The sequence below is a fragment of the Paroedura picta genome, chromosome 2, assembly GCF_049243985.1.
Source record: "Paroedura picta isolate Pp20150507F chromosome 2, Ppicta_v3.0, whole genome shotgun sequence".
Taxonomy (NCBI): domain Eukaryota; kingdom Metazoa; phylum Chordata; class Lepidosauria; order Squamata; family Gekkonidae; genus Paroedura; species Paroedura picta.
Genome location: NC_135370.1, coordinates 67,103,417 through 67,118,787, shown reverse-complemented (window position 1 = coordinate 67,118,787; position 15,371 = coordinate 67,103,417). Strand labels below are relative to the sequence as shown.

Below are 15,371 nucleotides of genomic sequence, written 5' to 3'. Positions count from 1 at the left end.
AGGGAAAGCAAGTATTTAGTTTATGTTAACATTGAATTAATTAATCTTTGAAAACTAGCTTTTAATCTTTGTATGAATTTATACATATATAATCAGCCCTAATAAATGCGTTAATAAATGTAATGTAAATATGGTAAATTGCCACACTAACATTATTCCAAATTTGTGGGTGAGCCCCTGTCACATGGAAGTTGTAACATAAGACTTAGCTAGGCCATAAATAATAATAGAAATGATATTGTAGGTATTTAAGTGATTTCAGAAGAAACATCACATAAGAAAGATCCTGTTTTTCTGAACCAGCCCTGTATTTTTATTTTCTTTTATTGCATTTTTATCCTTCCCTTCCTCCAAAAAATTTTTTGGGAGGCACACATATTTTCTCTTGCCAGTTTTATTCTATCTAAAACCTTATGGGGCAGGTTAGAGTGAGAATGACAGTCCAAGGTCACCTAGTGGCTTCCATAGCAGAGTGGGGTTCTAAATCTGGGAATCCCAAGTCCCAAAGTATATCATATCATATGGGCTTGTTTAATTAAGAAAACATGTCTAGGAAAACTTGAAGTTCCCATGTTCCAATGAAATAATTTCCACTAGAGCTTTGATCCATTGAAATTAATCAAATTATTATGATTGCTCAGTGATCACTAATGAATGTCTGTTAGTTAAAGTTCTGTGAAATAACTAAACTCATTAGAAATATCTCTGTTTTAGCAGTATTTATTCATTATGTGGCACTACACTTTACCACAGTTGAACATTTAAATTGCTCCAAATATTGCTATTTAATGTGTTTCAATCCTTGCTTTCTGATTTATATTTCATTTTTCTTACATCGTATTGTTATTCTGTTATCAGCTGTTGAAATAATATTAGTTGTTGCCTCCCAACTCCACACGGTGGCAGCCGTGCCATGCTGCTGCTGGGAGTTTGAGTGGGGCCATGGGCCCCACCACTTCCTGCATCCCCATGGAGGACCATTTTGGGCAGCACACCAGGCCCGCCCCAGATTACTGTCTTCACACGGAGGGAGCCAAGGAGGAGTGGCAGATTAAAAAAAAAATCTGCATGAAAGTGGGATTGCATAACAATGCAATTCTGCCTTTGTGCAATTTTTTAATGCCCCATTCAGTCCTACGGCACCGTGAAGCACCACAGAATCAGGATGGGTCATTTTCTGTCCCCTTCAGGATGCCATAGGAGGGGGAGGAGCTGGGCCTGGAAGTCCCGATACTACCCTGTCCACATGGGCCTGTGGCTAGATAGGCCATGTTGACCTCTGTGGCAGATTAGGGAGTGCAGATAATGCTGTGGGGCAACAGAGGGTTTAAAGCGGCTACGATGGGGCGGCTACGATGTCATGTGGGGCGGCTACGATGTCATGTGGCAGTGTGGATTAGCACCACTGCCATATGGGCACTGGCCCAGCCTTTTCCACCCATGTGGAATCAGTCTCTCAGTGTTTGTTGCTAAATTGCTGAGTGCACAATAAATTTTCTTCTTGGGAAGTTAAAAAATTCATTCAGGCTGAACTGTCTTAGCTTTCTTTATTTGTTGCTCTTGGGGAGTGATACTATCACATAGGGTTTCAGGTTGGGATAGCTGTGATACTGACTCATCCTTTTGTCTCTGGCCACACACATTGTCATTCCTCAGATGAGCTATTTTTGCATGGCAACACTAATTTGACTCTCTGCTGTCTGTTTTACAGTTTTGTCATTCATTAATAGATAGCAAACTTGATTAAATTTGTATGATATTTTAGAGCAGGGGTTCCTACTGTGATGCATGTGGGCCACATCCATTGACACCTTTCCTAGCATCCACAAAGTATTTTTAGAAAGTGTGTGGGTTCAGTGGGACTTCTGCCCAGCAGGGCTTTTGATTGGCTACTGATTATTTGATTGGCTGTGCAGATTTTTGAAAACATTATATCATAGCACAAGGATCTTCACTGTCCACTATAGGAGCCATTTTAGGGCTGGCTCGCCTCCTGAAACATCCATTTTGTGGCTGAACCTGTCTCTCTGTGTCAAAATTCCAAAGGTCCCCAAAGCCTCAAAAAGCAGCTTCCTTACCTGAAACGTTGGCCACTGAATTCTCTGATCTTGTCTATATCTGTGGTATCATTTCTTGTCAGCAATTTATCCTTTCTTAGTAGCACAGTAAATATGTTCAGAGAATGATGACAGCCATTATCATAGGGTTTATATGTTATGATCCACAGCCATCCATATAACCTGCTGAGGCACCCCATGCACAATTTTATAAATTAGCTACAATGTCTCCCCTCAGTCATCTCTTTTCTAAACTGAAAAGTCTCAGACTGTTCAGCCTTTCTTCAGAGGGAAGAAACTTCAGCCCCCTAATCACCTTGGTCACCTTCCTGTACGTTTTCTAGCTCTACAATGTCCTTTTTGAGGTGAAGTGACCAGAACTGCACACAATATTTCAAGTTATACCATAGATCTATACAGGGGCATTACAATGCCGGTTGCTCTTAATCCCTTTCCTAATAATCCCTAACATAGAGTTTGCCTTTTACACTGCTGTAGCACACTGGGTTGATACTTTCATTGAGCAACAATTTCACTAAGTTTTTAGTTGAAGTTGGAATTCTTTGTCCCAATATGTATCGCCTTACACTTACCAAAAATGAACTGCATTTGCCACATTGTAACCCACTCACCCAGATAAAAACAGTTTAACATTAAAAACAAGTTAATATTTAAAATCCTAGGAGCTCATCATTTCCATTCCAGGGGGGAGGGGTAAAGTGCTACATTTTTGTCAGCTAGGTGGCATACGTGCTTATCCTTTTACAGAGAGAGAGAGCCTCAACCATAGGCTTGGTAAAACAGCTCTGTCTTGCAGGCCCTGTGGAACTGGTTTAGGTCCCACAGGGCCCTGATCTCAGTGGAGCAGTGCAACATGGTGTATCTTGATCTGTGAGCTGCTGCTGTTTATATGTACCTGATTCTCTGCCATACTTGTCAGTTGATGCATTGTGCCAGCATAGCTGGATTATTTTTAGCTGGTACAGTGTTGCTAGTCATTTGAGGTGTAATCATGCTACTAGCCAGAACCTGTATTGTGCTGGGCAAAAGGTGTCATGCATGTGATTTTATTCAGTTCACAAAGTGTGTATCAGGATAAGTTGACACCAGTTATGGTTGTTGCATGGCTAAAATTAGCTGCCCACATTGGAACCATCCTGGTGCAAGTTTCATAGCATGTTTATTTTTAGTTAGTTATTAGAACATTTATTAGAACCTTCCTTCATGGTTCAAGGCAGCTTACAGGTTCTGTAAACCTTGTCATGTTTCATTTTATGAAGCAAACTAGCTTCAAAGCCCATTCCTAAAAAAGGGGCCTTAAAAGAGTCCCTTATCCTGGGCCCCCAGCCAGTCAGCTGAAGGTGGCTTTGGGCAGCAGCTCGCAGCCAGATCAAGTTGGGCAGGCGAGGACTGGGCAGTTCGTTAGCAGGGCTGGGACAGAGCTCCTTAGAAGGTAGTCAGCTGGCCGGGAGGCCCTCGTCAGCAGGCCCAGCCTAGCAGGCCAAGAGGCCCTCTTTAGCAAGCCCGCCACCACGACCCTTTGCCCTCTCCCTTTACCTGCTGTTGGCTCCAGGCACTGAGGCATCTGAGAGCAAAGAGGCTAGAGTCCAGGGATGGAGGGTGGGAGCTGCAGGGGCAGGGCCAATCAGGGCAAAGCTGGATGCACCCTGATTAGCCCTATTCCAATTTGGACAGCCGGACACATCCCATCCCTTAGGCTGTTTCACAAATATATAGAGGAACAACAATGGATAAGGATATGCAGGTTATTTCTTTCTGAGAAGGGAAAAATAAATCTCATTATTCCTTTGCCTTAATACATGAAAGATTATCACAATTTTACAGCCTAGATCCAAGACTGATCTTTAGTTCATCTCGTACACACTGTAGTTGAAAGATCCTAAGCTTGATATATTTGTATCCTGTTTCTTTTAAAGAGCTATGGGAAGCAAACATGGCTGTCCCCTCCTCTCTTGATTCTGAGAGTTAGTGAACTTCACAGCTGAATGGGTATTTGAACTATATCTTCCCAGCCCTAATCAAACACTAATCATCACTATACCACACTGGCTTTTCGTAGGTACTATAGTCCATCAATTGTTGGACGTTACTGTTAGCTATCTGAATTGATGCCTTCTCCCCCCACCCACCCCCCAAAAATGCTGAACTGGACATTGTCCTGGCAGGTTATTCTTGGAGAAACACAAGGACTTGCAGTGTGGAAGGGGATGGGAAAGCCCCCATGGATGACCACTTTGCAAACTGGTTTTATGTAAAGATAAATCTGTGGTAGATTAGCTAGCACTAGATAATCTCAGGATTTTCAGAGAAAACATGGAGGCAGAGGTATTACAAGAATGAATATATATATATATAAAAGGTAAAGGTATCCCCTGTGCAAGCACCGAGTCATGTCTGACCCTTGGGGTGACGCCCTCTAGCGTTTTCATGGCAGACTCAATACGGGGTGGTATATATATATATATATATATATATATATATATATATATATATATATATATATATATATATATATATATATATATATATATATATATATATATATATATATATATATATATATATATATATATATATATATATATATATATATATATATATATATATTCTATGATGAGATTGGGAAGATGAGTTAGAGGTTTTTTTCCTGTGAATACAATAAAAGGGTACTTTTTCGGGTACCTAAATATATATGTCACAACGTGTCCCGCTATTTTTACTTGTATGGCAGTTTTTACATGTAAAGAAATGTTAATTTTGTTTGATTTTCACTTAGGTTGAAGATTGTAAAAATTTCTTTTAAATGCAAGCAGTTTTTTATTCAACTTAGAAAAGAATTGGTGAGTACCTATCTTAATCATCTGCCATTTACTTGTGAAGTTGCAAAGCGTCTTGCTGTTATGAGTGGCTTTTGTAATGCAGTTGACATGTCTTCACATGGACAGAAATCCTATTTTTACCATTATGCAGTAATTATTTAAATCTCTTGGAGCATATGTGACAGTTAAATTTATGCTTAAATGTTAGAAGATTTTAGCTTACATTTATAGAATGACTGAAACGTGTGCTTCTGAATCCATAGGTTAGAAGCATGCTGCAGTCTATTTATTTTATGGGCTATCTCCTTATAGTGCACCTTATAGTTCCTGTGGAGCTGTAATAAAAAAAATTAAGAATCATTGGGCACTTTTCTAGTCTTGATTTTTGTTTCAAAAGAAGATAGGGTCTGAAATGTTTATGTACTGCTTGAAGTTAGTTCAAAGTATAAAAGGAATCATTTAGATAACTGTACTCATTAATTGTAGGTGTTTAATCATGACTTTTTAAAACAGTGCTTTCCAACACATAATTCTTGAGGTTATGTACATGGGACTGCAAAACTGTATGTAATTGATGAAAAAACTAACATTGCAGAGGAAGAGTGCTACTGTGTTTGCATGTAAAACTCACACTCCATTATGTTGGAAGACATTAAAGCTCAAGAGGTTTAGGAAATGCTCTGGATTTGTGTGCCTTGAAAAATCCTGAATCCCAGGAATCCTCTGTAACATACTAGTGGGTATTTAGGGCAAGTGCTGTTTTAGACAGACTAATAAGAAAAATGTTCTCTAAAGGTATAAGTTTCTTTATTGTTCTTCTCACATAAGTCTATCTTTATAAAAACAAATATGCAAAATGTATATATATATATTACCAGGGAATGGTTTTCTCCTTGATGTGATCACTGGGAGTCCTTTTGCACTAGTTAGTAAAAATAATTAATTTTTCACAGCAGCTACGAATACATTTCATGAGCAGGAGAGTAATATTATCAAATAAAAGTTTTATTTTTTTTTGGTAGCACGAATCTAGAGAAACATTACTGGGATTCAACATGGTGAATTATCGAGCATGTAAGAATTTATGGAAAGCTTGTGTGGAACATCATACCTTCTTCCGGCTAGACAGACCACTGCCACCTCAGAAGAACTTTTTTGCACATTATTTTACTTTGGGTTCAAAGTTCCGATACTGGTAAGTTTGGGCCTGCATAGTGTATTGATGTTACACAAGAGGAATTAATTATCATAATACTAAATATAGTCTTCTCCAAATCAACCACTGTTGAAATAGCTTGATGAGATCAAGTATGCATCATTTTTTGAAAATGTCATGTAGCAAGCTTGTATTAGAAATTGCATGGAAGGTATAGTAGGGGAAGATATGCAAATAATAATCAAGTTCAATTTCCGAAGACTTCTTTGCAGAGCACTTTTTCGGTGCTTACATTGAAAATTGGGCAATTTTTAATCATGGCTGTGTAAAGAATGTGTTGATTCCTTTTGTTTTATTGTACATTTTTTGAGTGCCTGATATAGCCAAAATGTAGGATGTGATGCTGCAAAAGTTCTATTAAAGTTAAATGATGAAGAGAATTCTGTGAATTCAGCAGGCTCCATTCAGATCCAGGCAAAAACTGTGGGGAGGAAATGGCTAGTTAGCATATCTTGGCTTTTATATGATGATGTTCCTTGTGGAGGGATGATAAGGAAGACAGCAAAAGGGAATGGGAGACCACGGCTTGTGGTTCTACCACACTGTGCAGCAAAGGTTGAAACTTTCCCCCAGCACAATGAGCCTTCCTCCTGCTTGTCTCAAGTTGGGAGAAAGTTCAGACTATAGGTCATCCAAGTTGTAGAAAAATCTGTTTCGTGCAACTATGGTCTTGATCCATGGATTTAGATTCCACGGATAATGGGCCTGCTTGGGAAATAGTATGTAGATAAAGCAAAGAAATCTAAAACTGAATTGTTGTGGTCTTCTGCAGCTAGCATAGTACCTTAACTTCGTTCTAGTAAGAATTTTTTGGCAGCTATTACATTGGTTCTGGAAGGTCATCAGATATATCTCACTTAAGTTTAATTGCTGTGGCCTTGTCATACCTGACATTCAGTCTGTTTGGAGTTAAGTTCATTGCAAATTTAGGCTTGGGTGACTCAGAGTTGCTTATATTAACCAAATGATCTATTCCCCTCAATCTTTTTCATGGTGGACACTGATTGTAATTTGTAAATTTCCTTTCAGTGGAAGAACAGAAGTTCAGTCTGTACAGTATGGTAAAGAAAAGGCAAATAAGGACCGGGTATTTGCCAGGTAAGCTATTTAAAGTGATTAATAGCTAATGATTTATATGATTATCAGATAGGGTTTTTAAAAAAATATTTTTGGTCTCTCCCTGTATTCCGTCAGTATTGTTCTCATGTTTTGAGAGCTTACTTTCATAATACCCTGTAGCAGTCCGAAGAAAAAAGAAACTTCTTCCTCAGTAAAATTTGAATTAGTTTGCTTATTTTTAAAAAATTGGGAAGCACTTAATTTTGTTAGGCATATTTATGTGGTATACTCATTAAGATGCAACACTAAGGTCAGTTAATATTTCCAAATGTCAGCTTTATCAGAGCCTAGAAGAAGGAACTCCAGGCACGTGTATTGCAAATAAAAATTAAATGTCCAGCTAATTATATATGCCTATTTTATATGTTTAGTTAAATGGTTTGTATGTATGCATTTGTACTTTATAGTTCGTTTTTACATGGTGATTGTTTGCTGCTTTGAAGAGTTCTAAGTTGGGTGCATACATATACTTTAAAGAAAATACAAGAACCTCAGTCTTAGTTTATTATATTGTTTAATTTAGTGGAGAGCAGGGATCAGATTGTACTATAAGGCTGTTTCACTGTTTATACCGTGAACATTTTTGCTGGATGTTGTTTGAGATGTTGTTTGCTGCCTTATTTCTGAGTTTTAAGTCCTACTTTCTATCAAACTTGTTTTTCTCAAGAAAGAAGGGGTTTTACCACTCTTAGGCATATATGGCAAATCCCATCCATTTTGTTGTTGCAATGAGTAGATTCAAGCCTGGTTTTTGATTTGATTTGATTTGATGATCTTTTTATTGCCAGGAGTCGCTGGTGCAGATAATGGGGGGTGGGGATGTTTAAGAGAAAAAGAAAAGAAGGCTGGTCAGTTAAAATGAACTTTAATTAGTGATAACAGGGCACCATTTACCCTTCAGTTCAGATTAGGGTTGGGCACTTCAATGTCCGAAGTGGCCGTTCGAGCCCGAAGCAGCCAGTTCCATGGCGTGGAGAGGGGAGTCATTGGCACACCAGCCGGCACACACACGCAGGCACTGCTGGCACTGCGCATGCATGTGTGCACCCACCGGCGCACTGGCACCTCCCTTCCCCCCATGCCCCAGCCTTGGCTGCTTCAGGTGTGAACGGCCGCTTCAGACACCGAAGCACCCAACCCTAGTTCAGATTCCTAGCCTAGTGAGATGCAGGACTTGCTACTACAAGCACATTCTGTGCCCCTGGGGAAGTGTTTTGGGGCTGGGACATCACACTTTTTCAGATTGCCCCCCTTGTTGAGCTGCCTTCAGATTTGGATTCCATTGTTTAATTTCCAGGTTAGGACATATTTATTTAAGAACATATTTATATTCCACTTTCTGATATGAGATATCAGAATATGTTACATGAGGCCAGTCATAGAACTTTACTTGATAAAATAGGGCCAAAGTAGATGACTTTAGCATCCAACTAGACTGGTACTGGTGACTATGTTCCTTCAGCTGTGATGGTCTTCAATTTTTCAGGGCTTTTAAGTCAGCAATTTCTGTAGAAGCTGGTTCAGGAATTTTAGCACCTCCTTTGAATCAGAGTTTTATAAGAGGTAGAGCTAGATATCATCAGAATTTTTGATGATACTATAATCCAGTTCTCAACCACCTGATGATATAACTTTGCAGAGTCCGTGAGCCAAAGGGTATTGCAACAATCTCCTAGTATCATCTTCTGGATTTTGTCCTTCTGGAAGAATTGAAATCACTAGGATATGACACACTAATGCCACACTTATGAACAGGCTTTGAAGCTAGTTTAATTAATAATGTTTAAACATAAGATTGTTTGCTGATATTTAGCAAAAGGTGATTATCTTGAACTTCCCTGTCTCATTCTAATGTTGATATAGAATAAGACTTAACCATTCAGAATTCTTCCCTGGATTATGTTGAGTAAAGATTATTTCTTTGCCACCATAACTTCCCCAAAATAGACTGTAAAATGGGCTTTACCCTGCTGTCAAATTTGTCCTGAGTAGCAGTCATCCCTGACAACTCATCTCCCCTATCCCCAGAGAAGCAAGTACCTAAATGAGTTACAGTCAGTACAAGAGGCCATTTAGGATGATTTTGTCATTACAGAGATCAGTCAATTTGTTTCCAGGACTAATTCAATAGGGCCAGCACCCAAAGCCATCAGGAAACCATCCAAATTGGGTTTTCCTATTGCTTTGGAGAGCTATAACATTGCAAGTTACTACCAACTACAAAACAATCCGACCACAACAGAAAAGTCAAAATGTTTAAACCTGGTAATTATTACACAGTTCAAGTAAATATGATACACAAATAACATTAGATTTCTCCAGTGCTTGCAATTATTATGATTATAAAATGCTAGCAAAGAAATATTAGTACTATTCATATGGCCACCTGTTGAAGGCAGAAAATATAGAGCAGTGGCGCTGGAAATGCTGCAATGTGTTAACTGTTTCTTTGAAATCTCCACAAATAACAGGAAGTTTTGGTAACAGGCGTTGAGTGGGTGGGGCTGTGAGGTTAAAACAGTTAATAGTCAAATGCTAAAGTGTGGCTTGGCTTCTCCTGTGTCTTTATCAAGTGATGAGGACATTACTCTAGATCTGACATTCTGCTGAGTTAATGATGGTAAGTGTTCCTCAAGAGTTAAATTCCTGAGGGGGGGGAGCAACTGTATGTGAGTTTACTTTATTTAAGGATTTGACAAATGCTGTGAGCAGCAATAATTCTCTGAAAAGGAACGGTTTTATACATCAGCACAAAGAAGTGTACACTTCTAGCCTTTGAGGATTAATTCTTGCATAACAGTGTACACAGTTGCTGAGTTATTATCAGAACTTGTGGGGCTGCATATTCAGTTACATGACTCAGGAACTATAAACTCTTATGAAAAATTGCTTCTTCTGTCTGACACATATGTAAGCTCATTAGAGTCATAACTGGTTTTCTTGTTTCTTACGATCAGTTTGCTAGCTTAACAAGAAATGTTGCAGATACATGTGCTACATGTGCTTGTTTGTGCCTAGAATTGTTTTTTTCCGTCTGTTGTAAAATAATTGTATTAATGGCTACAGCGGTTTAGCAATATTTAACATATTCTAAAGTTGGCAAATCCTGACATATATACACTCTTGTTCTAATACCTCTTTTTGTAGTGAATCCTCTTGTGCCCTGTGCTGCTTTAGGCTTCTTTGGATGTTCATGTTCCTTTTTTGATACAGACTGCCATTGGCTTAACTACTGTCCTAATTCATTAATATAGACTGGTACTTCAGTACATGTTACATATAAATGTGTATAAGGAAGCTAGCCCCAGGAATGGGGAAATACCAAGGGAAGAGGACAATCCTGTCTTCCTGGCTGCTCCTCTTCACTGTGTGCGAGTTTCTAGACATATATCTGCAACAGTGGAACAATGTAAGCCAGGGCAAATAGGGTATCTAGTCAAGTGTAAAGCTATGATTTAATTTGTATTTTTCATCATTACAATGTTCTTCATAAAATTTATTCATCCCCACCCCCAGTTATACAAGTAAAAATATTGTATGTATTCTACAAATTCATTTTACAGCCTTCTGCTGAGAATAGAAGGAAAATTTGTTTAAACAATGGGTGCCCATTTTAACAGCTTCTGTATGCTGGAAGTCTTAATTCTACTTTTATATTCTCACAGTTATTGGGGAATACCAGAGATTGTACTGACTTTTGCACAAATGTTTCTATTTTAGGTCCCCTAGTAAACCTCTGGCTCGCAAACTGATAAGCGGGATGGACTGGGAGGTTGTCAGCAGGAATTCATTGTCTGATGACAGGTTAGAAACTCAAAGCTTACCGTCACGCTCTCCACCTGGAACCCCTAATCAGTAAGTATAACTTATTGGCTGAATTGGCTACTTTATTTTCCTCTGGATAGGTACTAAACTTAGAAGTTTCCATAATAAATAGCCGCACTATATCTTGGAAGCTTGCAAACTACTTTGCTGAGAATTTTGATTGGCAACACCTTGTTTCATTAGAAGTGTGAAGCTTTTATTTTCTTTTTATTTATATTTATTATTTGATTTGTTACCCGCCACTCTCAGCATGCCAGCTTATGAACATTTTGTGAGCAGTATGGTCTTTGTGAATATGTCATTTGGCCTAGCAAAGTGAAGAATGGATGTTGCATCCAGTGCAGAACTGGCTAAGGAAGGGCAAGCCTTATATTATAACAAGTTCAAATAGAGTATTATCCATAATTCTTCTGTGGATTTGCTATTTTATAGATACTTATAATCTGTTCCTCATAATATATTTCTGGTAAGGCCTTGGAGGAGGAGCGTGTCTCATGGCTTAAGTGCCACTCAGTGCTTAACACCCACTCAGGGTGACTGTCCCACCCCTGAGTGCCTCCTCCTCCAACTGGCTTGCCTGTCTGTCCAGCGGCCAGCCAATCGCCTTCCATCCCCCACCCCTGACCACCCCCTCCTCCTTCCACTTCCCTCTGAGGCTTGGAAGCTGCAGATCCTTGCTGGTGAGTTCCCTGCTGGAGAGCTGCCCCTGCTGGTGAGTTCCCTAACAACTACCTGCAGCCTTTCCAGGTCCTGGGGGGAGGGGGGTCCTGTCCACAGGGTTCTTCCACTCCACTCCCCTAATCTAGTGCCCATTGTATTCCTGAATGCAACAGGCTTGGCTCCTAGTAATAATTATAATAATAGTCAAGCAGCTGTCCTCCTGGTTTGACAAGGACTGAAAATGCTCCAGAAGGGATGAGATATACACAGCAGTTGAGTATCAGTTAAAAGGGAAAAAGGGAAAGGGAAGCAGCCTGACAGACAACACTGGAGGGGGAAGATTATTTTCAGTAGGGGGTTATTTTGAAATTGCCCCACACACAATTTCTTGCAGGCCCCTAGCTTAGTAGATAGCATTCTAAAATATCAGAAAACAGTTATATAAACATGCAATCAAGTCTGTTGATATTAATTCATAGGAAACTTTCACAATATATAATACTAATAATTCAGTTTAGTCAAACGTGAGTATATAGTAATAAACTTCTCAGACCACTGTGAATGCTTGTTGCTTCTGATTCCTGACTTTTGCTGCAGATTTCTTCTGCCTTATTTATGGAGATCTTGAACAAGTTATGTATAGATGCATAATGAATTAAGAGATGCAACAGTATCTATGTTCAGATTTTTGTACACAAAATTTTATTAACATCCTTTTGTTGAACAAGTTTTCTTTCTTTGTTTAGTCGCAACTGTGCATTTACTCAGGAGGGAAATCGGTTACGACCATCTTCAGTGGGACATCTGGTGGACCATGTGGTCCATACTTCTCCAAGTGAGATTTTTGCAAATCACCGATCTCCTTCTTCCACCCAGGCAAACAGCATCATTCTGGAATCATCACCGTAAGTTTTTTCTTATCATGTTTTGTTTTAGAGTAATACAAGAGTCCTAGCTACAGTAATTTTAATTGCTCATACATATGTTTCAGTTCTTTGGCAGATCTGTTATTTACATTCAGTGTTCTATAGTAAAAAAAATTGTATCCCATTGGTTAAAATTGAACTGTGGATGGCTTAACGTTGCTACGTCTAATACATTTACTGAGTGACCTTAGGCAAAAATGCTAGTTCAACTATTCCATGTATCTGTATATGATTAACAACGTGTGGCCACCATTTGCAGATACCTAAATCTGCAGTTCGGGGCCACACAAACACTTAGCAGACCGAACGCTGAGTTGGCAGAATAATCTTAAATTATAAATAATAGAGAAGAGGGGTTTAAATTCTTCTCAAAATACCATTGCATTCTCTGTGCATGGATAGAGAATGCAGGGAGCCACTCCAGTTAAGTGAAAGCAGAAACCTGCAGCTGTTCCAGCTGACAACAGAAGCCAGTGACTGTTCTGGGCCCAGCAGTACTGAAAGCTGGCAGCCACTATGGGCCTGGAGGAAGACACCAAAGTGGAGAAGGTCAGTAGCCATTGCTCCAGGCCTGAGCATGGTAGAGGTGGGCAGCCACTGCTCTGGGAAATGTCAGCGGCAGCCACAACAGGCCCAGCCACAGTGGAGGCAGCGGCAAGCGGTTGCTGCAGGCCTAGGTGTGGCAGTGGTGAAGGTTGACAGTCAATGTGAACCTGGGCACATCAGCAGATACTAACATCAGGATTTGGGGGAGGGGAGGCTGGAACCTCCCCAGCCTGATGGGGGGGGGCGGATGGAATTTGGAATTATTTCCCCCATGAAGTCCATACACACACCCACCCACCCCTATCTTTAACCGCTCCTCACAGGCCCTGTCCGGGATGAGGAAGGGTGCCGATAGGCCCCTTCCCCTGGACTGACAAGCAGAGGGCCCAATCGGGAGGTGCGAAGAGCCACCCAATTGGGCCCTCCGCTTGTCAGTCCAGCCCCAAACTGCCAATCAGCGCACGGCTGCTGATTGGCTGTTTGCCCAGCCAACAACCAATTGGGAGGCGAGAGGCACCTCCCAACCCACCCCACCCCCCACGGGAGCGAACCTTCGGTCCGCGGTGGCCATTACTCAGCTGGCCGCCGAGAGCGAAGGTAGGCCCGCTGGCCCCCGCCCTCTACCCCACAACGTCTCCCCAGACCCCTCACTGAGCCCCCCCCCTGGGCCCTCCTCTGGGCCTGGGGAGCCTTTTTGCCAGTCGAGCCGCCCTGAAAAACGCTCCCCAGGCCCGGAGGAAGGTGATCCACGGCTCACAGAGCCGAGGAGCGCCCTCGCCGGGGCCTGGGGAGCATTTTTTCATGTTGAGCCGCCCAGACAAATGCTCCCCAGGCCCCGGGGAAGGCACTCCGCCTGGGGAGCATTTTTGCAAGTCGGGGGGGAGGGAAAACGCTCCCCGGGCCCCGGGGAAGGCGTCCTCTCCGGGGCCCGGGGAGCGTTCTTGCAGCGCTGGAAGCTCCGGGCCCGGCCTGGAGCCTACCGGCCCCGTTGCCCTTCCTGCGCTGCGCCCGCCCCTGCTGCCTTCTCCCCAACCCTCCACATGCCCATTTTTAAAAATGGGCTATGTCCCTAGTATGAGTATAATGTGTGTGAAGTTCCTTGGAATGTTTAAGCACTGCATATATACTAAAATACTAAGTACCTGTGCAGGGTTCAGCCCCAAATTATTACTTAACGGCACTTATGGAATAGAACTTTCCGGCCTTCCTATTTTCATGGTTGTGCTCTCCAGTATAGTGCTTGCAGGTCTGCAGTGGAAGTGAGGATTGGTAAATATCAAGCATGTGCAGAATGTTTTCTTGTGCTAACAGAAAGAACCTGTTGGAATGAGCTCCCAAAAGAGTTAAGGGCCCTGAATCAAGAGTCTGCATGGCCTGTAAGACAGAGCTCTTCCGCCAGGCATTTGGTTGAGACCAGGTAGGGTGCCTGGAGTTATGATCTGGAGTCCCACCCTATGTTAAGTGCTATGCGTTAGACACGAAGTAAGGAAGATCAACAACCTGTATAGATACTATCAAGAGCTAAGGTAATGGCTTGAGGCTGGAGCAGCGAAGTTGTGGGAGTTTTTTTTACCACAATCTTGATGTTTAGATGTTTGATGTTAGAATTTTCACCTGAAGGGTTGTTGGGAATATGTCCATTTTAATGTTTTATAGTATTTTATGGGGTATTGTTTTGTTCTATGAGCTGCCTTGAGTCGACATTGTCAGAAGAGGTGGGATATAATTTTATAAACAAACAAACCAGTCATAGTCAGTAACAAAGTGATAGAAGGTCTCAGATTTTGTCTCAGCACTTTTAGTTAAAAATGTCTTAGGTCCTTGATCACATTGATATTCTTATGTGTTTTAAATGTTTCCATGGCCAGATACTGCTCTGAATATTTGTATCAATAGGTTTTGAATGTGTTCCAAGCTGTATCATCTGTAAATATTGATAGTGAAGGAAAGTAAAAAGATACATAGAAAATAAAACAGCCATTGCTCATTATAAAAATGTATTACTTGCATTTGTCAAAAACAAAACGATGCTAGTAATGTTAGAAGGCAGGCTGGATATATGTAACATAAACAGAGCTTATCATAGTTGGGTGTTTTTCTTTTAATTTGATTATGCAAATTACTGAATGCAGTAATACAGAGAGCTGCTTTGACTGCAAAATAGCCTGCTTTCACACCCATT

At 40.8% G+C, this 15,371-nt stretch overlaps 1 protein-coding gene across 1 annotated transcript in view; it reads left to right on the top strand.

The window, feature by feature from the left end:
* PTPN4 (protein tyrosine phosphatase non-receptor type 4) overlaps positions 1-15,371 on the top strand; it is a 138,693-nt gene that overhangs the window by 83,184 nt on the left and 40,138 nt on the right. The window contains exons 11-15 of the mRNA XM_077320550.1: positions 4,855-4,918; positions 5,920-6,092; positions 7,143-7,211; positions 10,953-11,087; positions 12,464-12,622. Of these exons, the coding sequence (XP_077176665.1) occupies positions 4,855-4,918; positions 5,920-6,092; positions 7,143-7,211; positions 10,953-11,087; positions 12,464-12,622 (600 nt within the window). The remainder of the gene's footprint in view (positions 1-4,854; positions 4,919-5,919; positions 6,093-7,142; positions 7,212-10,952; positions 11,088-12,463; positions 12,623-15,371) is intronic.